This window comes from Moschus berezovskii, chromosome 14 (assembly GCF_049115385.1).
Source record: "Moschus berezovskii isolate FMDL1 chromosome 14, NW_MosBer_1.0, whole genome shotgun sequence".
Classification (NCBI taxonomy): Eukaryota; Metazoa; Chordata; class Mammalia; order Artiodactyla; family Moschidae; genus Moschus; species Moschus berezovskii.
This window is the reverse complement of record NC_142473.1, coordinates 62,395,956-62,420,481: the sequence shown is the minus strand read 5'-3', so window position 1 is coordinate 62,420,481 and position 24,526 is coordinate 62,395,956. Positions and strand designations below refer to the sequence as shown.

The 24,526-nt window shown below is 41.0% G+C and overlaps 1 protein-coding gene across 2 annotated transcripts in view; it reads left to right on the top strand.

The window, feature by feature from the left end:
- Positions 1-24,526, top strand: part of LGR4 (leucine rich repeat containing G protein-coupled receptor 4) — a 104,752-nt gene that overhangs the window by 59,955 nt on the left and 20,271 nt on the right. For both annotated transcript variants that reach the window (XM_055423749.2, XM_055423750.2), the window contains exons 3-4: positions 15,317-15,388; positions 16,923-16,994. In XM_055423749.2, the coding sequence (XP_055279724.2) occupies positions 15,317-15,388; positions 16,923-16,994 (144 nt within the window). The remainder of the gene's footprint in view (positions 1-15,316; positions 15,389-16,922; positions 16,995-24,526) is intronic.

Below are 24,526 nucleotides of genomic sequence, written 5' to 3'. Positions count from 1 at the left end.
TCATTCACTGATTTCCGCACCCACGCCGCCCCCCCCCCCCCCGCTTTCTCTGGGAATCCAAAAACATAGGCTCTAACCCTAAATTCAGTACATAAAATGTGTAGTCTTGAGTCTATTGATTTTCATATCTCAATTTCCTACTCTTTAAAATGGGACTCTTCAAAATAGTATTGTAAAGGGAAGAGGGAATTATTTGTATAAAAGTGCTTTGTGACCATGAAGTGCTGCATTGACATGAGTAATGTAAATTTCACTAATCCTATTAAACATTGCTGTCTTTCTTGAAGTATTTGGGGGAGAGGTTTAGCTTGGAGATGGGAGTTGGAATGGGCCCATATAGATTTCTGTTAGTGATGTGAAAGGAAAGATAGAATTTTTGGAAAATATTAATTCAGCATCCACAAAATTGGTGTCTGATGTGATGCAGTGTGCTCAGTCACTCCGTCATATCTGACTCTTTGTGACCCCATGGACTGTAGCCCACTAGGTTCCTCTGTTCATGTAATTTTTCAGGCAAGAATACTGAAGCTGGTTGCCGTTTCCTACTCCAGGGGATCTTCCCAACCCAGGGATCTTACCTGGGTCTCTTGGGTCTCCTGCATTAGCAGATGGATTCTTTACTACTGAGCCACCAGGGAAGCCCCTATACTACACGTTGCTGCCATAGTATTTTGGCTGTGCTTGAGACCTGTCAGGGCATTGGTAGCCATTTAGGGAATGGCTGAAATGTGGAGTTGTGAAATTGATTTAATTAGAAACAGGAGAAGGAATATCCAACTGCTTTTCCATAGGCTCCCACTGAGAAATCCATGATTGTTACTTTGAGCTTAGATGTTGCAACAGCAGTGGAAACTGTTGCCAGCTTTGGCACTTGTACAGTTATTGTTTAATACATACTATAAGACTAGGCTAGTTCTATCTGTTTCAAAATGTACTTTGACTTTGGAACTCTTTACAATGCTAAAGTGAAAATTAAGTCTCTGAGTACTTGTTTTTTTGGCAGGTGGATCTGTAGGACAATTAATTCCTAGTAGAGATATTACTTTACAGAAGAGAACTAGTAAGTAATTTGAACAGGAAAATAAAGAGTGGGTTAAAATTAAAAGTTATAAATAATTTAGCCAATAGTTGAACACACACTCACATGTACATGCAGACCATATAAAATGTGTGTACATTTTTTCAGAACCATTTGAAAGTAAGTTGCAATCTTTGAATTCTCCTTTACTTCTAAATAGTGCATTGTTTATTCCAAAAACACGAGGATATTTGTTTAAATAATTGCAGTGCAGTTGTCAAACAGAAAACTAGATTCCTATGTATTATTTGGTCTGTAATTCTTATTCAGATTTAATAGCCAATCCAGTAATATTTTTTAGCAAAAAAGAAAAAAAGTAGAATTCTGGTTCAGGATACATTTAGAACCACAAGTTGCACCTGGTTGCTGTGTCTTCTTAATCCATTTTGATTTTCTAAGACTAAGTTTTATGGTCTCTATTTGAGTTACTGCATATAATTAAAATTGGTCAAGCCTGGCAAAAGGAAGTTATTTTAGGGTTCAGTAGCAATAATGATGGCGGCCAACATTTATTGAGAATTTATTATGTACTAAAAAACTTAGAGCATATAATTTGGTTTAATGCTCACAAGATGCTTATATATCATCATGCTAATTTATAGATGTGGGCAAGGAGGCTTTAGAGAGGTGAAAAACTCACTAGGTCATATAGTCAATAGCAGAGCCAGGATCTGAATTCATGTCGATCTGATTCAAGTATTTCGTTTTAATTTCTAAGCTGTGATACTGTCTCAAGAGGCATAGGATTGGAAGGAAGCTTAAGAGGATACTATTTACTCTCATCTACAAAGCTAAGTGTGTCCCAAGCTAACTGTCAAAGATGGTTGGCTGCCTAACATATCCCTTAGTAAGGTCATTGAACAGAAAACTTATTAACAAAGAGATCTTCCTAGAATGAGGTTTTCTGGTTTAGCCATACCATTTTATAGATGAAACTATCAAGGCTCAACAGTAGATGAGTGACATGTTCCAAGTACTACAGTTAGTATGCATCTGAGCCAGAATTAGCCCTACCTAGTTTAATGCCGTGTCCACTATGTCCCATCACCTTTCGTATCTGAGATGCAGAGGTAGTCTCAAATAGTCTTACTGGGTTGTCTAGAGCTCTAGAAAGTAGCAGACTCTGTTGTCTTCCAGTATGTACAAGGAATTTCCTTTGCTTCCAAACTAACATTTGACACACTTAACGTTTACTCCCTTGATGAAGGTTTCTCAGATAAGCTTTTTCAACTGCAATAATTTTCCCCTGTGATTTTTAATAAATTTGACTGTGATATTTGACAGTTCAAAGTATTTTCTTGGGATTCTCTTGTTCCACTTAATAGAGCCTCGGTAGGATGAGTTGGTAGTGAAGATCCCTACGTTTGCTGTTGGAAACTACGTAGTCATCTCACAGAGGCGTATGGGTGCTCTGACTCATATCATTCCCTGTGTGTAATGTGGGAACCTCTCAGATTTGGTTATAAGGGTGAGAAGAGACATGGGAGGGATCCTGTACTTACTGGACCTTCTTTGTACCAGACAGGTCCTCCTGGAGCAAGGACTGTTTTGTTTGAAGTCATAAAACTCTGTGGGCTATATGTATTCCCATTTTGGTGATAAGGAAGCTGAGTTTTTCTTGAGGTTGATTTCCCAAGGTCACATAGCCTGTTAGTAATGGGTCTGATTTCAATCCCACATCTGACAGTGTAGATGTGAAAAGGACCAGGAAAGACTTTATTAGATAATTCATTGATTCATCAAACTTGTGTTAGGTAAAGTGCTGTGTGCATTGTTGGAGTCAACTGGGGTTCTTGCCTTCAAGAGAGATGAATGGTGTAGTAGAGTTACAGGAGTTCAAAGGAGAAAGGAAGCGAAATAACTTCTAGCAAAAAAGATTAAGGAAGGCCTCATCAAAGAGTTGGCATTTCTAGAGAGAGCCTCAAGGGATGGCAGAGTTATTCATGAGGAGATGTGGAAAAAGGAGGATGAGCAAAGATATGGAAATAGACTGGGACAGGAAGAAGGAGTGCTATGTTTGGTTTGATTTTAGAAGAGATTTCTGTTGGTTTGATTTTAGAAAGGATTTCTGAAAGGAAATTCTGGGAAGGAAACCTTGAAAGGAGTCGAAGGCCAGGCTGAGGACATTTCCTGGCAGACTCATGGAGGAGGGTCAGGTGTTGTGTGGCTATAGAATTTTGAGCTAGGAAATGACTTGGTCAGACGTGACCTTCCATCTTATCAATGTAATTTCATGGCACAGAGTAGGATGCTTGGGAATGAGTGAGTGCAGGGAAACAGATGAAGATGGTAATGGCAGTGGTCCAGGTGAGAACTGTGAGACTCTGAACTCACGTAGATGAAAGACAGTGAGAGGGAAGAGGAAACTTGGCCTAAGGTGTGATGCAAATCGACACAAGAGGACATCTCAACTGGGATGGCAGGGGTTGTCATCAATAGCACTTCACTTTTATTTTATTTATTTATTTTTGTAGTTGCAGCATGTGGGATCTTTGGTTGCAGCAGTCAAACTCTTAGTTGAGGCTTGTGGGATGTAGTTCCCTGACTAGGGATCGAACCCGGCCCCCTGTATTGGGGAGCATGGAGTCTTAACCACTGGACCACCAGGGAAGTCCAGTCCAGCACTTCACTTGTAGATTACCAGGAGTTTGGTGGTATTTTGACAAAACTAAACATTCAGAAAACAAAGATCATGGCATCTGGTCCCATCACTTCATGGGAAATAGATGGAAAAACAGTGGAAACAGTGTCAGACTTTATTTTTTTGGGCTCCAAAATCACTGCAGACGCTGATTGCAGCCAGGAAATTAAAAGACGCTTGCTCCTTGGAAGGAAAGTTATGACCAACCTAGATAATATATTAAAAAGCAGAGACATTACTTTGCCAACCAAGGTCCGTCTAGTCAAGGCAATGGTTTTTCCCGTGGTCATGTATGGATGTGAGAGTTGGACTGTGAAGAAAGCTGATCGCCGAAGAATCGATGCTTTTGAACTGTGGTGTTGGAGAAGACTCTTGAGAGTCCCTTGGACTGCAAGGAGATCCAACCAGTCCATTCTAAAGGAGATCAATCCTGGGTGTTCATTGGAAGGACTTATGCTAAAGCTGAAACTGCAATACTTTGGCCACCTCATGCGATGAGTTGACTCACTGGAAAAGACTCTGATGCTGGGAAAGGTTGGGGGCGGGAGGAGAAGGGGACGACGGAGAATGAGATGGCTGGATGGCATCACTGACTCTGTGGACATGAGTTTGAGTGTACTCCGGGAGTTGGTGATGGACAGGGAGGCCTGGCGTGCTATGATTCATGGGGTCGCGGAGAGTCAGACACGACTGAACGACTGAACTGAACTGAAAGACCTTGCAGTAAGAGAAATTGGTCCAGAAGAGAAGATAGTACATATAATTCTGAATATACAGCTTGATTTTAGGTTAGAGAGGCATAGGGACATCTGGAAAGATAGATGTGAAATCAAGACTTGAGATGAATAGGTGGGGATTCTAGAATGGAGTTTCATGGGTATAGATTTTAGAGGCTTTTATTTTGAGGGGATTACTGGAAACATTAGGTAGAAAGAGCTTGCCAAAGGAGAGAGGGCAGAAGGGAAGGGAAGGGGGCCAAAGACAGCTCATCGGGAAACACTTGAATCAGGGTGTGGGAAGAAGACCAAGTGCCAGAGGAGCAGGATAACTAGGGCAGAACTGTGCTCTGGGAGCTGTGGGAGGGGAGGTTTTTCACAAGAAATGAAGGATCAACAGTGGCATGCTGGAGAAAGGTGCCTACAGCCAGATCATGACAAAAGGCCTTGCATTTAATTTTTTGTTGTTGTTTTTTGAGTTCTCTCTACTGAGGGTTGTGAGAGTGCCCTTGGGGTAAAGAAGTTCATCTTAAAGCAGGTGTTTGGGGACTGCTAGTAGGTAGTTTCTGGTTTGGAGAGAGAAGATGATGTTTGAAATATGCCTGTTACCTGACAGGAGTCCACAGGGTGTAAGAGACAGAACCCCAGCTGAGGTTATCATAGGATTTATTGTTTCAGGTAGATCTAGGAAATCTAGAGATGGAGTTGGCTTCAGATGGTCCTGGATCTCGGGGTTTCACGGTTGTGAGAGTTTTCTCATGCTTTCCATTTCTCAGCTTCAGTTGTCTCTGTGTTTTTGATTTTGTTCTTTCCTGTGTTATTTAGCCTGTCTCCATATAGTGGGTAAAATAACCTTCAACAGCCCCATGTAAGTCTTTGCCTCTTGAGATCCGAGGAGAACAGGTAAAATCTTCCTTTTTGCTTTTAGCAGCAAAATCCCCGGACGACTTTAGTTGGCCAGACCAGTCCCATGTGCCTGTCCTTGAACCAGTCCCTCTCCTCCTTGGGTTGGTATGGTCCATCCTGGGTCCTCGACTTATCCCCACTAGGACTACCTGGAGTGGAGAAGAAGCCTCCCAAAGAACTTATAGTGGAACCTGCAGGCTCTGAAGTAGGTTAGAAGCAGAGGCAATAGAACATGTGATATACTCAGAATTGGGGTTTAAATTAGTATTTCATAAGCAACTAGGGGAAATCAAGCAGAAGAATCAACAGTTCATTGTTATAGTGTTTGACATGGAATTCAGAAAGTGTAGAGAGGCTAATGAAACCACAATATGCTGGCGCATTTACCTATTTTAATCAAAGCTAATTATGTGTTCTTTGACTAAAAGTAGTACTGTCTACAAGTAAGTGAAAATGTCTTTAATATTCTACGAGCATGATAGAATTTTCTAGTAAGGAAATAGGCAAAGTCATTTCTTTCATGTATTGTCCACTCCTAGTCAAGCCATGATTTATTCTGTAGTAGAATTTTAATTCAGAATTTGTTCATCATTTGCCCCTGTTGGCTTTTATATATACATCAAAGATTATGTTAGACATGCTAAAAATACTTGTATCATTGATGTACTTGGCTTTGTAAGGAAATAATCCTAAAATTAATGGATACTCAATTTTTTAAATCTGGACACATAGAAAGATAAGGAGAAGGGAGGAAAAATAATGACCTGTATCATACCACAGGAAATAACTGTGGTTAACATTTTGTTGTTTATACTTCTCAGCTCTTAGTATATGTATGTAATTTCTTTTCTCAGCATGATTGGTTAAGACCAATCAGAATTTACTCATGGAGGTGAGTCACATTTGAACAAACCTAAGCTCTGCCAGGAAGGCATGGCTGGGTGTTTGGTAGGCAGCCAACAGTATGCACCATGGTTCCTCTCTCCTAGTCACATCTTATTCATTTTATCTAGTCTATTTTGAGCCCCTTCTGCTATTAGAAAGCCTTTCCTGGTCTTCCTTATCCAGATTCCTCTTGTACCTTCTCTGCTTCTCCCCACTTAGCACTGGATTGAATGCCTTGTTATTTCGTGTTCTAGGTGTGTCAGTCCACACCTGTCTATTCAGTTCCACAGACTCTCCTCTGAGCGCAGCACCAATTGTCACCGTTCTGCTGCATATGACCTTTGGTGACAGTGACCACATTTTAGAATTTGAAATTGAGGGAGAGTTAAAACAGAGGGTCTCTTCTTATTTTGAGTTTATTGAAGTAATAAACCTTATCAGCCTATAGAAAAACTGCATTCCATTGAAGGTTTATGTTTAATGAATTATCCTTATTTAAAAGAAATGAGAAATGACTTGGGAAAATTAAGTACTTACTTTGCCCTACCTGTGGTACTTGGCTTATAGTAGAAGGTCAGTATTTGCTGGTTATGTTAGCGGTAAATTTTTTTCTTAAGCTATGGCATATTTCCTCATATGGGTGGATATTTTGTGTGTTTAGTGCCAGAAGATAAATGACTGGGTTGTCAGGATAAACTTTGCTCAGGAAATTGTAACTATTGCCAGGGTTTTTATTGATTTGCCTATAAAATAAAGCCTTCTATGGATTACTGACTATACAAGGAAGTGGCATATACAAAAGGGTTGTGGGTGCCGGGAGAACTTAAGTTTCTTTGAATTGAATAAAGCTCTTTTAGTATATGGTGGAGTTCTAAATGGGCTGGAGCCTGAGTTTTAGCAAGGACAAGCTTATTTTTGATTAAGCATTGCTGCTTTTCTTTTTTGTGCATTTAAACATAAATATGTAACATTTTATATATGTATATATGTATATATGAAATAATTTTCCCCTTCTCTGTGAAGAAAGACTACATTAAAAATCTTGGGAATTTCCATGATGAGAGTTCTTAGTACAGGCATGTTTATAAAACATTTAATTTTTATATATACTTCCATGAAATTTGTATGAAAGTATAAAATTCTTCCCTGGTATGAGAAGAAATAGGGTAAAACATTATTAGTGGGTTCAGGACTCTGCTCTACTGTATCAGATAAAGTTTGTTTAACCTTGGTAGGAAGCATGTCCAAGGAGACCTATCAAGGATGCTAGTCAATTGCTGGCCTTCTGTATTCGCTAGGAAAAGAGCCATATATGTTGGTCCTTTGAAAGTCATTCGTAGAAAATAACACAAAACAACATGGTTCTGTTTCTAGAGTTTCCATTATTTTATTTTGATTACCCTATACTATTTCTAAGATTTACATTCTTTAGCTATGCTGTAGGAATTTAGACAAAGCACGGAGGAAACGGAGGCTCACTTTTCTCATCTGTTAAAAAGAATAAGAGCAGGCCCACAAGACATAGTAGGGTAATGACAGTGTAAACTGTTACACAAATGTTAGTTTTTGTTAAGATGTACTGATACCAAATATCCCTAACAGGGAACAGTCCGTTTCTTTTTTTTTTAATATTTGGCCACCCTGCTCAGCATGAGATCTTAGTTCCCCAACCAGAGACTGAGCCTGAGCTCCCACCACTGGAGTCTTAATCACTAGATTGCCAGTGTTTTGTCTTTTTTTTTTTTTTTAATAAAAGGATGTCTTCCCACCCCACCCCACCCCTGCCCACCTCTTGAGTTCTTAATTTTTCACAGGAGCCAGCAGAGTTCTGAACCCATAGTAGGGCCTTAAGATACAAATAAATAGATGATTAAGGACTTATTAGAGGTGTGCATTATAAGTTGTTTTTTTTTTTCTTTCAAAAATGTCGCATACATTTTGGGTCTTGCTGATGTCCAATTATATTTAATAGGAGACGGTTGCTCACCTCCTGTTGGATGCTTTCCCGTGGCCTTCCTTGCCCAGTTCAGTGTTGAACTGGAAACGCCATCTCTGAGGGCAGAGTCATGGGCTGGTGGTTGCGTCTGTTGTACTTGGCACGGAGCGTGATGCCGTGCAGATCCACCCACTTGAGAGAATTTAATGGCATCGCAGGAGGGGCAGCCTGGAGGTGTTTGGGTCCCATCTGCCAGAGGTCATGTGCGTGGCTTTGAATGCAGCTCTGTCGGGTGAGGACACGTAGCTGTGGAAAGAAATGGTGAGGGAAGCAAGGAGCCGTGGCCGTGGGGGGTTAGATCAATGGGGGCCCCCTGAAGCAAAGGGTGGTGCTCACAGTCGTTTTCTCTCAGGACTTGCCACAAGGTCAGACCATCTGGTGGCCACCTCTGCAGAGGAGCCAGGGGCACATGAGTGGCTGGGAGACTGGCTCTGTAACCTCCAGCCGGGACCTGTCCACCAGGTGACAGAGAAATTGCCACAAGCCACGCTGGCTGTTGTCTGCGTGCGGAGCGTGCTCAGGCCTGGGCCTTCCTGCTGCAGTTGGTCTGCCTCCCTCTGCTCACTCCTCCCCATGGCTCCTCACAACAGCTGCTGGAAGCTTCTGACCCCTTCTCCACCCTCCCCCAGCTCCGTCCATGTGTCTAGTGAGTGTGGATAGTGCAGTCCTTACCCTACTGTTTCCCGGCTGGAATTCCAGCCAAATGGCTGCAGTGACATTTCTGTCCCAGACAAGAAGAAAGCTAAATCTAGGCACTTCTCAGAGACATAACACCAATTGGTGTACCCTCTAGTTCACACCCGCCTCTCGTGTTTCTTTTAAACCGCTTCCCAAGTGAAGAAATCCCAGTCTAATTCAGCACATCTCATGAAGGTATGAGCCCTCTGGCATGGATGACCGTGGATCAGTGTCCATTTAATCAGGGCCAGCCCTGCTTTCCTACTTCTGGGAGGGTTGGCAGATAGAAAATATCATGTAGCATGTGCATTAAGAATCAAGAATATAATTGCAAACTCTAGCCTCCCCTAGAAGGAGCCCCTAAGTGAATCCTTGGTCCTTATGAATAATAAATGCACTCAAAACAGACTCAGAAAGACATTATACACTGAGCCACTTGTGTCCTGTTTCCTGGAACAGTTCCAAGTCCGAAGGGAGTGCGGAAGGCTAATGGATTGCTGTTTCCCTCTCCTCCACCCTCTCTCTGTCTCTCTTCTCTCCCTCTCTGCTTCTGGGACTGTTGTAACAAGCAGAATAAATAGGAGTTGCCTTGAGGTAAACCGTGTCCCCATTGGAAGTCCTGCTAGACTCGTTTTAATTCTGTGAGATCGTGTGCACAACCCCAGCCTGTGTTGAGATAACACTGTTGATCAGGGGACTGGTGTTCTCATATTCAAGGCCCACCCCTCTTCCTTAAGAAAATATACTACCAGAACATGTTAAGAAAGAACATTGTTACTGTAGCACTTTCAGATCAAGCCAAGTAGTTCTGTCCTGTTCTGAGAGTGGAGGGGAGTTGGGCAGTAGCAATGAAACAAGAGGAGAAAACATGCAGAAAAGATCATGAGTCAGCTTTCCCCATACCTGAAGTAGCAGTGTTTCCTTTTTCCTGAATCTGGTCTTATACCGGGGCTTAGTTGAGGCATTACAGCTAACACCAAGTGTCTGTTTCATCGAAGCTCCCACACAAGAGGATCCAAAATGAATATGACCTCGTCCATTCATATTTAAGGCACCTAAATACAGTTGAATGAGATGCACCAACTTAATAATAACCAGAGGCAAAGTAAAATGCACCCAGTGAGAGAGGTTTGTCTGAGATAATCCATGGAATCCAGGAAAGGGGATACTGTAGTCGTTCCACACTGATGTAATGTCCAGCTTGCAATGATGATCAGGTTTTCAGCTGGCAGAGACTGGAGTAGGGATATTTCAGATGAAGGCAGTGCCATGAAAAGGATCTGAGTTGGGAAAGCAGGGTGTTGCTAAAACGTAGGATACAAGGAACATTCAGGAATAAGGTGAGAAGGGAGGAGAGGCTCATACTGAAGGTCTAGCTGATTCAGTTGTGAGGGCGGGGGGAAGCATTTGGGGAAATGCTCAATTGTGCTTTTTAAGATTTAGATCTCCCAGTATTACGGTGAAGTGGTTTGAGGCAAGAATCTCAGGGAGGTTCATGGCAATAATCCAGGAGGAAGAAAACAAGGGTCTAGACTCGGGTGGCAAAGCAGGGAAAGTAAGAATGGATGGGTTGAGACCTTCCACGGGGTTCTCTACGGGTTTTGGAGACTGATGAGCTGCGGTGGGGGGAAGGGGGTGCAGACGGGGGGAGGAGGGGTGGTGATGTCTGGGACTGCCCACCACGAGCAGCAGAAAATGGTACCGCTGTTCATTGCACTCTTCTGTTCTCGCTGTAATGAGGTTTTTTTTTTTTTCCTTTAGTGCTTCATAATCATCACAATAATAGTAAAAGATAGAAATATCATCATTTATCTAATTAAAAATTTTATGGAGCCAGCCAGTAGGTCCTCATGAAGTGAGTTACAGAGAAAACTGTTGGGTGTAGCACAGACCAATGCAGACCAGGAAAGGGAAGGGGCTGGCCTTCGCTAGTAGAGGGCCACGGGTGACAAATATTTCCTCGAGATCAGCCATCTCTTCGTCCTCAGCGTGTGGTGTGCTTAGTCGCTCAGTTGTGTCTCTTTGCAACCCTTTGGACTGTAGCCTGCTAGGCTCCTCTGTCCCTGAGATTTTCCAGGCAAGATTTCTGGAATTAGTTGCCATTTCCTCCTCCAGGGAATCTTCCTGACCCAGGGGTCGAATCCACGTCTTCTGTATCTCCTGCATTGCAGGCAGATTCTTTACTGCCTGAGGAGAGTGCTTTGTGTCCTAAACAGAGTCGGAGTGAGTTTAGGCCTTGCTGCCTGCCACTCTTAGCCACCCAGGGATCCCATCTTACCCCACTTTGCCGCTGCTCATCTCTGACTGTGGGGAGGTTGCCCCATTGGTCTGTTGGAAATTCCTCCATAATTGCAGTTCTGAGCTCCTGATGCCACAGACCCTGCTGTGAGCTCTGCTCTGCTGAGAGCTGTTGCTCCTCAACCAAGGCTATTAACTCGCCCAGGTCCACTGTGTTTCACCTTCTGAGAATTATTTCCTAATCTCTTGGTGACACACCAGAGGCATCAAATTGCCGAAGGACACAGATAAGCCTTGGAGCCAACCAGGTGAGAACTGGAATGCTGGCCCCTCTGCTTACCCGCTGTGTGACTTCTGCCAAGTCACCTAACCTCTCAGGGACCCAGAGAAGTAGGGCTTCTGTCCAGAGAAGATTGAAAGACAAGAATGTAAGCCACCTAATTCAGTGCCTGCAACTACTGTGGGCACATGACGTAGTAGGCTTTTCCTTCCAGAGTTTGGGACTTTGTCCTTAACCCCATTCTTTATTCACTTTGGTCTCTCCTGGGAATGAGTTTTTGGACATGAAGCATCCATAGCATCTACTATAAGAAATACTGCTGCTGCTAAGTCGCTTCAGTTGTGTCTGACTCTGTGCAACCCCATAGATGGCAGCCCACCAGGCTTCCCCGTCCCTGGGATTCTCCAGGCAAGAACACTGGAGTTGGAGTGGGTTGCCATTTCCTTCTCCAATGCATGAAAGTGAAGTCGCTTAGTCGTGTCCGACTCCTAGAGATCCCATGAACTGCAGCCTACCAGGCTCCTCCATCCATGGGATTTTCCAGGCAAGAGTACTGGAGTGGGTTGCCATTTCCTTCTCCTATAAGAAATACTAGGGGGAAAAAAGAAGTACTGGCTCATAAAGTAAGCAAAATGTAAAGAGACTTGGGAGGGAACAGTTGCTGAAGCTGCGGAGGCTTTATTAAGCTGCTGTGTTTATTATTCATTAACCCAGCTGCTTGGTAAATGTGGGTAGATGCATTCCCGAAGGCTCCACTTGATCTGTTTATTCTTGTAAGGAACCAAGTAATCAGAGTGGTGTGAGTAGCCTGCTTTTGGAGGTTAGGCTCCTTTAGTTTTCCCAGGGTTTATAAAGAGGCGGATCATTGGAGAAGGGAAGAAAATATTTTGGCTATTGTCAGCACTCTTTTCTGTTGACAAGTAAAGGTAATCACACTTTGTAAAAACACTCTTTTCAATACAATAGACTGAACTCCTCAAGGAAAGCCCATAGATAGGGGAACATTCAAAACCAATATTAGAGATAAAATTCTGTGACAGCCTTGGTCTGTTTACAGTGTTTGTTTTTTGGTGGACTCGGCTTTTTAAAGCTGACCTTTCAGATAATAGTCACTTGCCACCCTGGGGACATGGGCTCCGTTCTCCCTTCTAGTCCTTATGGTCCAATTTGATCTTACAAAGTGTGACCTTTTGAACACTGCCTTCCAGCCCTGAGGATTATCAGTTGAATGTAATTCGTGAGTCTGGGGTATAGAAAGCCCCCCGAGAGGGCTTGTCCTAAGCCTGCACTAAGGTAGGTGCTGGGATGTTATCTGTTTTCAGGGAGGAAATGCTGAGAATGCAGTTTCTGACTATTGGGTTGACACACTTGTGGGTGGCGACAGAATTGTGAAATGCACGACCTGTTCTTGGAAGCTTTTGTATTTGGCCTATAAGACTAACGTGCTAGAAACAATGAGTAGAAGACAACCTGTTTGATGACCACACAAGGCATGTTTATGGTAAGAACTGGAGTTTTTGAGGGAAGTTACACAGGAGATTCTAGTGGTAAAGAACCCACCTGCCGATGGCAAGAGACACGAGATGCAGGATTTGATCTCTGCGTCAGGAAGGTCCCCTGGAGAAGGGAATGGCTACCACTCCAATATTCTTGCCTGGAGAATTCCATGGACAGAAGAGCCTGAAGGGCTACAGTCCATGGGGTCGCAAAGAGTCGGACACAACTGAGCAACTTGGCACTACTCACACTGGAGTCAGGAATTTAAAGAGTGAAGGTTAGGTCATGAGGTGAAGCATTTAAAGATACAGTGGTGAAGCTGGCTAGTTCAGAACTCATACCATTTGCTGGGGAGGGATAGTTTTATTTTTTAAGAATAAAATCGGGTCTTAGCTGTGGCACGTAGGATCTTAGTTTCCCAACCAGGGATCAAACCTGTGTCACCTGCATTGGAAGGCAGATTCTCAACCACTGGACCACCAGGAAAGTCTCCAGGAATAGTTTTAAAACAAGCATTGAAAAATATTAACACCATCTTCTCCAGTCCCTTCTTTTCTGTATGGTGAAACCTGAGAGGTGGAAGGCCATGAGGCTGATGATCTGCAGTAAACTATTGTGAGCCTGGATTGAGGAATGCCCTTGAAGGGCATACAGTTTGGAGCTTAGGTGCTAGGGTGCCTTGTGAGAAACTGTGCAGGGTGAGACAGCTTCCTAGGAAGGATTTAGTTTAGGAGCATGAACCTTGTGTTAAAACTGTAGCGCTGCCTGGGAACCTGGCATAGTTGTCCTTGCAATTGAAGAAATAATTCTATACACTCACTCTTTGGGTTTCTGAGTCCTCTTTCACTTTCCCACTTCCCCCAACACACACACATCTTCCATGCCAATTACTGTGTTAATACTAAGAAATGATCAAGTGTTATCCTTTCCAGGGCTATTTGTATTTTAACGGGGATGAAAACTTCCAAGAGAGAATATTGCATCTAAAAAATAGTTTCACATCTCTGTGACTTCAAGTTTACGAAGGGTAAAGGAGCCATCTTTATGTCCTACAGTCAGGGTGTCTAAGAGCAGATTGAAATGGGGGAAACCTGAAGTCTAAGAAGAGGATGTCATCTCCCTGGGGCTGAGTAGGCACTCATTTGTTAATCAGTGAATGAACTGCTGACTAAGGCTCGGGGGTGGGGGGGCACTGTGTTTACAGAAAGAAGAGAAAAGATAATAGAAATAGACCCCGTCAAGGTGAAAATAATATGACTTGATGACTGTGATCCCAAGATGTGAAGGGGAGAGAGCATTAAAAAAAAAAAAAATCATACATATAAAATCTCATTGCTTGGGAGAGTCCCCCCGAGGGAACCAGGAAATTGGAAAAGTCCTATGTTTAGTCATCTGGGCACATAACTATCATTTTTAAGTCAATACAGCTGACCCTTGAACAGTATGAGTAAATCCACTGATAATTTATAGTCACCCCCACCCTTTATCCAAGGTTCCTCGACATCCAAGGATTCTACCAACCATGGGCTATGTGGCACAGTAGTATGTAGTATTGGAAAAGATGCATGGATGGGGACCCATGCAGTTCATACCTGCTGTTTTTCAAGGGTCGACTGCACTTAACTCTGCCTCCAGTTCACCTGTTTATAAGTTGCTCATATGAGTTGCTGTCCTGTTTTCTGCTTTTCCCTGAAGTTTTCTATCCAACTTTTCTTCCCATGTCTGAGTGTGTGGGAATGGTAGGAAAAGTGGGGCTCGTTCTGAATTGTGTGCACCTTTCTTACCAAAGGACCCAAGGAATTCTTATCCTTTTCTTACTTCACTCTTGACTCGCAGTTAAATTTGTCACTTTGAAATTTCCTTAGGAAGAAATTTATTTGTTTTTTTAAATATGCTTTTGTTTGGGAAGTTACGCTTAGAGTGACTTTCACTTTCTGCTTCTCTTTTGCATGGAATATGCTTCCCTTGGTTATGGAGAGGTAACAGGATGCCTCCCAAAGGCATTCATTCCTCCTTGTTCTGATCGGTATAAAGCTGCTGTCTGCTGTATACCAGGGCTCTGTATTTGTGAGGCACTTGGAAAACACTGCAAGCTGCAGAGAGTGACCATGAATAGCAAACTTAATTTGGTCTAATGTGTTTTGGCTTGCTTGACCTCACCAGAAGAAAAATGTGCCTGTTTAAATTATTGTATTGGAGTTTAAAAAAAATTCTAGAGGCATTTATCTTATTGGAAGAACCTTGGGATCACTTTAGCAAAGGTTTAAGTCCATGTTTAATGTCAGTTAGGTTTGAAAGATGTTTAATGTAGAGCTTTAGTAGCAGATTGGGTTATTGTGAGTTCTGAATTTTAAGAATCTGAGTTACTATTTTTCTCTTGCTACCTTTTTTTTTTTCCTAGACGATTGGCTGGCAACGACCTTTCTTTTATCCACCCAAAGGCCTTGTCGGGGTTGAAAGAACTCAAAGTTCTGTAAGTAATGCAATTTTAGAGTTTCACAGCTGGCTGTGTTTTTTCTTTCTGCGTAGTCAACATGCTTGGAGCTAGGTTAAGCACAGTTTCTTTAGGTTCAGGATTAAAAGATTTAAGGAGAGGCCAATGGGTACTGTGGGAGGCTAGAGGGTGATTTAGGCAAACTTGGGTCTAGATAACAAAAGTTAACATCTAAATAATAGGTATTCTGACCTCCAGTGCATTACAGTTGAATGTTAGGCTTTATGTGTAGCTAAAGCACTGAATCAAAATCATATTTAAACTTCACTGGCAAGCTTTGTTTCAAATTCTCTCTACCCCCGCCCCCACATTGTTTCTACTTTTATTATATTAATAGCTATGAGAATTTTGAATTTGCTGACCCTAAGGGCAAAAAGGCTTACAAGAGCTCCAAATTGTAAAAATCATTTTAGAGCTAAAGGGAATTGAGGTGCCTATGATTTACATAGCCTGTGAGGGATCAGGAAATAAGTTCCTGGCAGGGGGCAGGAGCTTGGAGGTTGGCAGATTGGAGAGCAGGTGAACCGACTACCAGCCCCCCTTTGCCACTGCCTCTCTGGGTAAGCATCTGTAGGTCACTCAGCCTCTCTGGTTCAGTGAGTAGATGGGCCTTTTTCCATTCCATTCTATAGTGGTGATTCTAATCAGGTAGTCATTTTATTAATGTGACCAGGAAGGGCATTAGGCAAAAATAGTAAAGACTTCATTTTCATTACTGATCTATACCTCCATTCTCCAGGTTGGCGATAATTAGATAATCAAAGCTTTATTTCTACCTCAGCCCTGTATTCACTGAGGACATGGCCACTGCTCATAAGGTGTTGAGAATCTGCTGTCCTCTTGGCAGGATTGTCATTATCTAATGCCCATGTTTCTGGACTCTGCTTTATTCCAGATGCTTTTTTCTGGAATAATGCTTTATTCCAGGCATTAGGGATTCTAGTGGATTTGCTTGCTCTGTTGTTGTTTAGTCACTCAGTCCTGTCCAACTCTTTTGTAACCCTGTGAACTGTAGCCCACCAGCCCCCTCTGTCCATGATTTCCCAAGCAAGAATACTAGAGTGGGTTGCCATTTCCTTCTCCAGGGGATCTCCCTGACCCAAACCCACTTCTCCTGCATTGCAGGTGGATTCTTTATCAGTGAGCTGCCAGGAAAGTCCTTACCTCCCAGTTAACCTGTTATATGTCCCAGTTAACCCTCATGGTACCTCAGTGATGAATATTAATTAGGGTGTCTTAATTTCTGAGAAAGAGTGACAAAACAATCCCAGATGATCCAGCAGGTCTGTGTTAGGAGATGGCTTGGGAAATCAGCCTACTGTATTTCTGGCTTTAACGACAAACATCTCTTACTCTTTGGCAATTTTCTTATCTTGGATGCGTTCCACCTTGACTCCTCCCCCTTTCTTGCAATTGGAAAGATTTTTTTTTTTTTTAAGAAATGGTTTTAAATTCTTCTAAGAAAAAATGGTCACAATTGCTTCTTATTCACTCACCCAAGTTTTCCTTCCAGAACCCTCCAGAACAACCAGTTGAAAACAGTACCCAGTGAAGCCATTCGAGGACTGAGCTCTTTGCAGTCTTTGTAAGTAAACTTTTTGGTTTTCTGCATCCTTGCATCATTAGGAAGACCACTCAGGCTGCTACATATGTACAGAACTGGAATCCTAGAGAAAGAAGAGATGTACCTTCTCATTTGGGATAAAAATGGGAATGACTGGTTGCTGTTACTGAAATGTCCTTTGAAATGTCCTATCATCTCCAAGGCTGGGAGAAAGCTGAAAGGTTGCATGTGGCAGGTGACTCTCTTTGGAGTCAGAGTTATGTGTGTACTGAAGTCCTACAGTCTTGTGCCATGACACTCAAGAAACAGCTACAGAGAGGTTTCTGTTTCGGGTGGTAATGATCATCAGAGCACAGCGATTATAGATCTTTATCTGTGGATATTGAACACGTGTAAGGGATGGCAGTTTAATTGCCTGTGCTGTCTTCTTGTTTTTTTTTTTTTCCGAGACAAAGTTGGCTTGATGTGGAATATTCAAGATTTCAGCTCTTCAACAACAAGGTCCTACTGTATAGCATAGGGAATTATATTCAATATGCTATAATAAACTGTGTATGCTAAGTTGCTTCAGTAGTGTCCAACTCTTTGCAACCCTATGAACCATAGTCCACCAGGCTCCTCTATCCATGGAATTCTCCAGGCAAGAAAATACTGGAGTGGGTTGCCATTTCCTCCTCCAGGGGATCTTCCTGACCCAGGGACTAGATTTTAGAAAAGATTGAGAAGCACTGAACTGAACTAACCCGCATCTCTTACATTTCCTGCATTGGCTGATGGGTTCTTTACCACTAGCGCCACCTGGGCAACCCAATGGAAAAATATATGAAATGTATATGAATATGAAATATATGTATATATAACTGAATCACCTTTTTGTATACCAGAAAGTAGCACAGCATTGTAAATCAGTTATACTTCAATAAAAAAAGATTTCAGCTCTTGGTTTTAACCACGTTTAGCCACTATTTTCAAAATCTTTTTCATGTAGCACTTAACTTTATTCTTGTTTGCATTCTTTCAAATATAAATGTGTGTGTGTGTGTGTGTGTGTGTGTGTGTGTGTATGAACCTGGAGAATGGGAGTCATTGCCTCTGTGGTTTGGGTATGCATACCCCACTTCTCCCTGGAGTCGGGGATCATGTAAGCAGCAGTAGTATCACTGGACTGTGCAAACCCACAGAAGAGTCTAAAGAAACAACCATCTTTATGTTAAATAGACAAATATTTATTCATAACTAGAATGCATGTTGTGGACTAGTGTCCAGTCTCCCCATCCCTGACTTAAAAGATCTAATTTCTCTGTCTTCAGGGACTAGATTTTTAGAAAAGATTGAGAAGCATTGAACTGAAGCATGTAGTTATTGTAATCTTTTCCCAAGATTAAGAGAAGCCCTTCACGTATTTATCTGTCAGAATATTTATATTGCTCGCAAAAGGAATTCAGATAAGTTCAGATTAATTAGAATTCTGGAACAGGCCTGTCTGGTTTTGAATCCCCACTCTTGCCACTTGTTAGCTGTGTGATGTTGGGCAGGTTATTTAAAATTCTCTGTGAGTCGTTTGCTTATTACCTACCATGTACTTTCATGCGTGAAAAGCACTTTCAGCGATATATGACCTGTAGTAAGTTGCTCAATAAACATTTGTAGAATCTATTAATAGTAATAATGGTGATGACTATTTCATCTGTTCTTTGGATTGCTAGATTACCCAGCTTGCCTACCTAGGTGAAGGAATCGTTTGAAAGAAATGAAAAAGTATTCTTTATAACAAGCAATTTCATTGTTTCTTACTCTACTGCAGTAATAAACACAAATTTGCATTGCTTCAGTTCATGTCCTAATAGTAAATACAGTGGGACCAAGGCCTAGTTTCTTGAAGTGTGGCACTTGGACCACCCACAGCAAGACCACTAGGGGGATATAGCTAGAATACAGGTTCTTAGGCTGTATCCCAGGAGTCACGGCATTGTGTTCCTAAAGGTAGGGTCCAAGAAGCTGTATTTTAAAAACTTTACTCTGATCATCTTTGTGCATACAGAAGTTCTGAGAGTCACCATGTGAAAACCTGAAGTAGGGACCATACTTAGGTGCTCTGGGCGATATGATTAGGAGGAAATGGCAGCCCACTCCAGTATTTTCTTGCCTGGAGAATTCCATGGATAGAGGAGCCTGGTGGACTATGGTTCATAGGGTTGCAAAGAGTTGGACACTACTGAAGCAACTTAGCATACACGGTTTATTATAGCATATTTGTATACTGATCTATCCCATAGGTTTTTAAATTGCCCTTTGAAATAACTGTGAATGTAAGCATTAGCAGAAATGCAAGTGAGCTAGGGAAGACTTACGTGAAAATGATTGACCGGCTAGTCCCCTCCACTGGCTAATATAAAATAATTTTTAACTGAACCAAAAGCATATCACTGGAAATTGTAAATTATAGATTACCTTTGACCTTAGATATTTTGATAGTTAATGGGCAGTGAATGTGAAAATGAAAATATATACTAATAAAGCATAGCATATGCTATAAAGGCCAAACTTTAAAATATATCTAATATCATAAAAAGGTATCTGGGGTACTGACCATTTAAGTTCTGATTTCAATATAAATTTATTTAAGGTAGAAATTTGTTAAGTAGCTCATTTCACCCAAATGCCAAGTTATGGAAGATAAGAATCTGTCATAACTGATTGAATAGGATTCTGAATAGATTCTTTTGGTGAACAGATTGGAGTGAGTTCCTTTAAAGCTCGTGGTTTCACTGCATCCACACCATTTCTAACCTCAGACAGAAGTACACAGAGAGAGCCATCTCACCTCCCTTGGATCTGAATTCATTAGACATTTTAAATAGTTCTCATTTTCTTTTGCTTCTTCAGAATTTGTTTTCCTTCAGAACCTTCATACAGAATTGTTCTTATTTCCCAAGACTTAATGATCAAAATATTCAATCCTTTTGTCTAGCTGGAAGGCTGAAAAAGAAAAGGCTAAAATCTTGAACGTTAGAAAAATTACCAAGAAAATAAGCAAATAGATTTTTTTTCTCTGATTTGTCATCCTTAAGTGCGTTAAAATACACATGGCATTTTTGGTAATTTAGATGGTTTAAAGTATTTTTCACAGAAATCGTAGGCTTTTCCCTCTAAAGTAATGTTTTAAACCAAGGATACTGTGCTCATTACCACTAAGTGCATTGCATTGTTTAAATTATGTCCAAAATTGGGATGGGAGGTTGGGATAAGGAGAGGAGTTAAACTATTTTTTTTTAATGAAGGCATTGGGTTTTTTTTTTTTTTTAACGCATATCAGAAATACAAGGAGCTATATGTCAGGGCTGTTTTATTTAAGAAGGAAACCTTCATGGGTTTGTTAGCATAGTGGGTGCAGTGGTTGAGTTAGATACAATTGAAATTCTGTCCTGGTGTAAAACAGTCTTATCAGCACTTGAGTCAGTTTGAAAATCTGATCTTCAGACCTGAATTACATGAAAGATTTCCTTATGGTTTTGAAATAGTGCTTAGAAGGAGCAAAGTTCATTAGGGCTTGAAATTGACCAGAAGTGGTTTGATTCAAGTGGGTGATGATGGCTGTAAAAGCTGAAAGTGAATTGTAGATATTAATGAAAAGCTCACCTAACAGCCCTCCATGAAGCCATGAAAATGACTAAAGCATTGCCTGAGTTGGATATTAAAGTGACAAGTCAGAATTTGTTCCACTAGAATTTAAAACATTTTTTTCTTTACAGTCATTCTCACTTATATTTACTATTAGAGGATTTCGATGACTAAATTTCCTAGGTTTTCTACCATAACAAAATTTCTTAAATATTTTAAACTGGTAACAGAATATAATACTTTAATGTTTATATTATTGGTAAATGAGGAGTAGAGAGAAAAGGGGGGAGCTTTTGATTATACTGAATGAGTGTTAATAGTAGCATAGACATTCATCAGAAAATACACATAGAATTGTTACTGTCATTTCATTTAAGGCAAGAGAAAAAAACTGTGTGAGTCTCAGTAAAATATAAAACAGGCTTCTGAGAATAGGGAATAGAAGCACATTTTAAAGACAAAAATAGTAAGGGAATTCAGTCAGTACATTGTTAACTGTTTAACAATTGAAGTGCACTTAAAGAAAGTAATAGTTATCTCTTGCCAAACGGAGTTGAAATGGTAAAATAACTTAAGCCACATAATCTCTTCACTTTGTGAGATATCTAATACTATTTACTGCCACTGTTGAAAGAATTAGTTGGGTTTTTTTTTTTTTTGGTCTGTTAATTATGATGAATTTTAATAGCGTAGATCATTTGTACACATGCACACTTTAGAAGACCATTTCTCTGAGAAACATTGATCTTGATGTAAGTGCAAACTCATTATATTTATGGGTGTGCCACCAACACCCATGTGAATTGAGGCATAAGGATTAACCTTTTGAGTCACCCCAAATCCTTTTTCTCATTAACTTTTTATTTAAGGTTTCCATTTTCCCAAAGTTCTTCCTTTTTATTTCTTATGGCTGACTTTCATTTGGGGAAATTTTTAACAGAGGAAATTGTGTCTGTGCATTTATTGTTTATAGTTATTTTGCATAGAAAGTAGTGTCATTACTGTTCTTAGCTCAAAGCTCACCTAGTTATCTTGCTCAGTGAAGACCACCCCTTTTCTTTGGTGGGGTGTGGCACAGAATTTGGCAGGAGCTTAAGTGGTATGTGTAACACTGGACTTTTGTTTAAAAGGCCTGGACAACTTTTCTTATAGTGTTTTGCCACATCTTTTTTCCTTCCAGTTTTATTGAGATATAATTGACATACAGCACTGTATAATTTTAAGGTGTCCAGCATAATGATTTTACTTAACATACATTTTATGGAACACTCTGAGTCAACGTTTTGGCCAACCCAATAATACCATAGTAAGTTTAGTGAAGATCCATCATCTTATGTAGATACTTGAAGTAGAAAAAACGATTTTTCCTTGTGATGAGAATGCTTAGCATTTACCATCTTGACAGCGTCATATATAACAACAGGGCTGACTATGTTCATCGTGCTGCACATTGCATCCCTAGCAGTTATTCTCAGCACGAACAGAGAGGACTTAATGCCTCTGGAGTGTTGTATGTGTGGGGAGCATTGCTCATTATTTTCATGAATGATATATTGTATGTTATATTGAATGTATGTGTGGGGAGCGTTGCTCATTATTTTCATGAATGTTATATTGTATGTTATATTGAATGTTGTATGTGTGGGGAGCATTGCTCACTATTTTCATGAATGCTAATGACTATTATCTCATTATTGCAACACAAACAGTTTACACTTTTAAACTATTATGATGCTGAGAAACTGGGGAGGGATCTCAATTTGTGCTTAAAATATAATCCAAACTCCTCACCTGGCATCCAGGGCTCTGCGTCTTCTGGTCCCCGTTTGCACCCCTTCTGGTCTCCCTGGTCCCTCCTCTGTCTTCCTGCTGTGTTCTAGTCGCTAGAAGCTTCTGGGAGTTGCTGGGGCCACACCAGCTGGTTTCTACTGCTGCGTCTCTGCCCTCACTGTTTGCATTGCCTCGAACACTTCTTGCCCACCTTCCTTGGTCCCTCGCTCTGAATCTGTTCATGGCACCTTCTTAGAGATGCTTTTCCTACTCAATACGTTTTCAGAAGCTACCCTCCCCTGCAGCCCCTGCTAATCCCTATCTCACTACCCTGTTTGTTTACTTCATAACGCTTTGTAAGCACTTTGCAGTCATTGTTCGGTATCTTAATTATAGTGTGGGTCCCTCTTCCTCACGCATGTGGTGTGCACTGTTTTTACTTTTTTGTGCGTAACAAGATGCCCAGTTTACATGTGTTGAATGAATTGCAGACAAATTAGCTACAAGGAGAATTTAATTGTGTGATTTAGTGACATTATATGGTTAATTGTATGGTTGTATTTCAGTTCCACCTTATTTATAGAAAATGTACAGATGTCTGAATGTGAAATGAATGTCCTTAACTCCCCTCCACCCAAAATATATATCTCTCTCCCTAAATAGAAGTACCTTGAGTCTGTGAAGTGTGTGCATCTGTGTGTGTGTGTGTGTGTGAATGTGTGTGTTTGAACACACTGCTGTCTACTCAATAAAGCGGATCTGCTAAGCAACTCTGTAGCCAGTACATTGCCAGTCTGTTACATAAAGGATGCCTATCTTTTCTCAAGGGTAGGTTCTAGAAACTCCAAGGAATAAACAAGCCTAAAACTCTTTGTTTCTAAGTGGATTCTTAAGGCAGCTGCTCAGTTTCTGGCGCTCTCCCCTTTTTAGTGCTCTTCCAGTTATCCTGACTACCAAAAAGGAAGCTTCCATGAGATCTTCACCAGGACCAAGGGTCTTTGACCTTGACCAGTCTGCCTTTGGGAAGGAGATTGCACTTGGATCTGGGGCACCTAGTAGGGAGCAGAGGCTCAGCACCTGCATGGAGGGGAAGGGACAATTATGGCAGGATCTGAAGCTGGAGCAGCATAGAGAAACTGCAGGCATGAAAACCACTCTGAAGTCAGAACTTCCTGAACTTGAAAGCTGCCAAAGTTGATTTCTTCAAAAACAGGCTGCCATTTTGACCGTGCACCCATTTTGTGGTGTATGTGTGTGTGTGTGTGTTCACTCATTTTCACCAAGAGGTCTAAGCCTCTAAGACGTGGATTTAAGTAGTGAAGATATATCAACAGGGGATTTGTGAAGAAAATTGAGATTTGCCCAGGGCATGCAGTTCCTCAACATATTAATTACTAGCTTATCTTTGTGTTTAAAAGCAGTTATTCCAACAATTATGCCTGATTGTGTCAACACTAACATTTAGGACTAATTTTCTCAGATTTTCAGATAGGGATTTAACTTTTAAAAATGAGTAATCCTATTAGTAAAGTGTCCTTAGTTCCAAAATTTTGGGAAAAATCAAAAGTAACTCAAAAGCCACAAACACGTTGATCAGAGGAACTGTTTAATTTTTTCTATGGATAGTTTGCCCTTCTCTTAATATCTGTTAATTTTGACAAACTAATTTTTCAAATGTACTTATACCTAAGAGAAGAGGAGAGGGTTGCTTTGGTGGTATGTGACACATATTTTTAACTTGCCTGGTGGTAATAAGGATTGCTAAGAATCTAATGAAATGGTTTGTTGATGTAGAAAAAAAATTTTTTTAAATTATGTTCTTACCTTTTCCCCTTTGGTACCAGGTCAGAATAGCAATTAAATTTAATATCAAATATTATATTTGTAAGTAAAGTAGTTTATTTGCTCAGCTTAGTTTCTTCATGTTGTTTTTCTATATTTTTGATAAGTGCATTCTGTAACATAAAATTCAAGCTTGAGATTTATGATTCCATTCTTTTTCTTTTTTTGAGAATTGTAATTTAAGTTTTATTTGGGGCAAAATGAGGACTGCAGCCCGGAAGACAGCACCTCATATATATATATCAGTTCAGTTCAGTTCAGTCGCTCAGTCGTGTCCGACTCTCCACGACCCCATGAATCACAGCAGGCCAGGCCTCCCT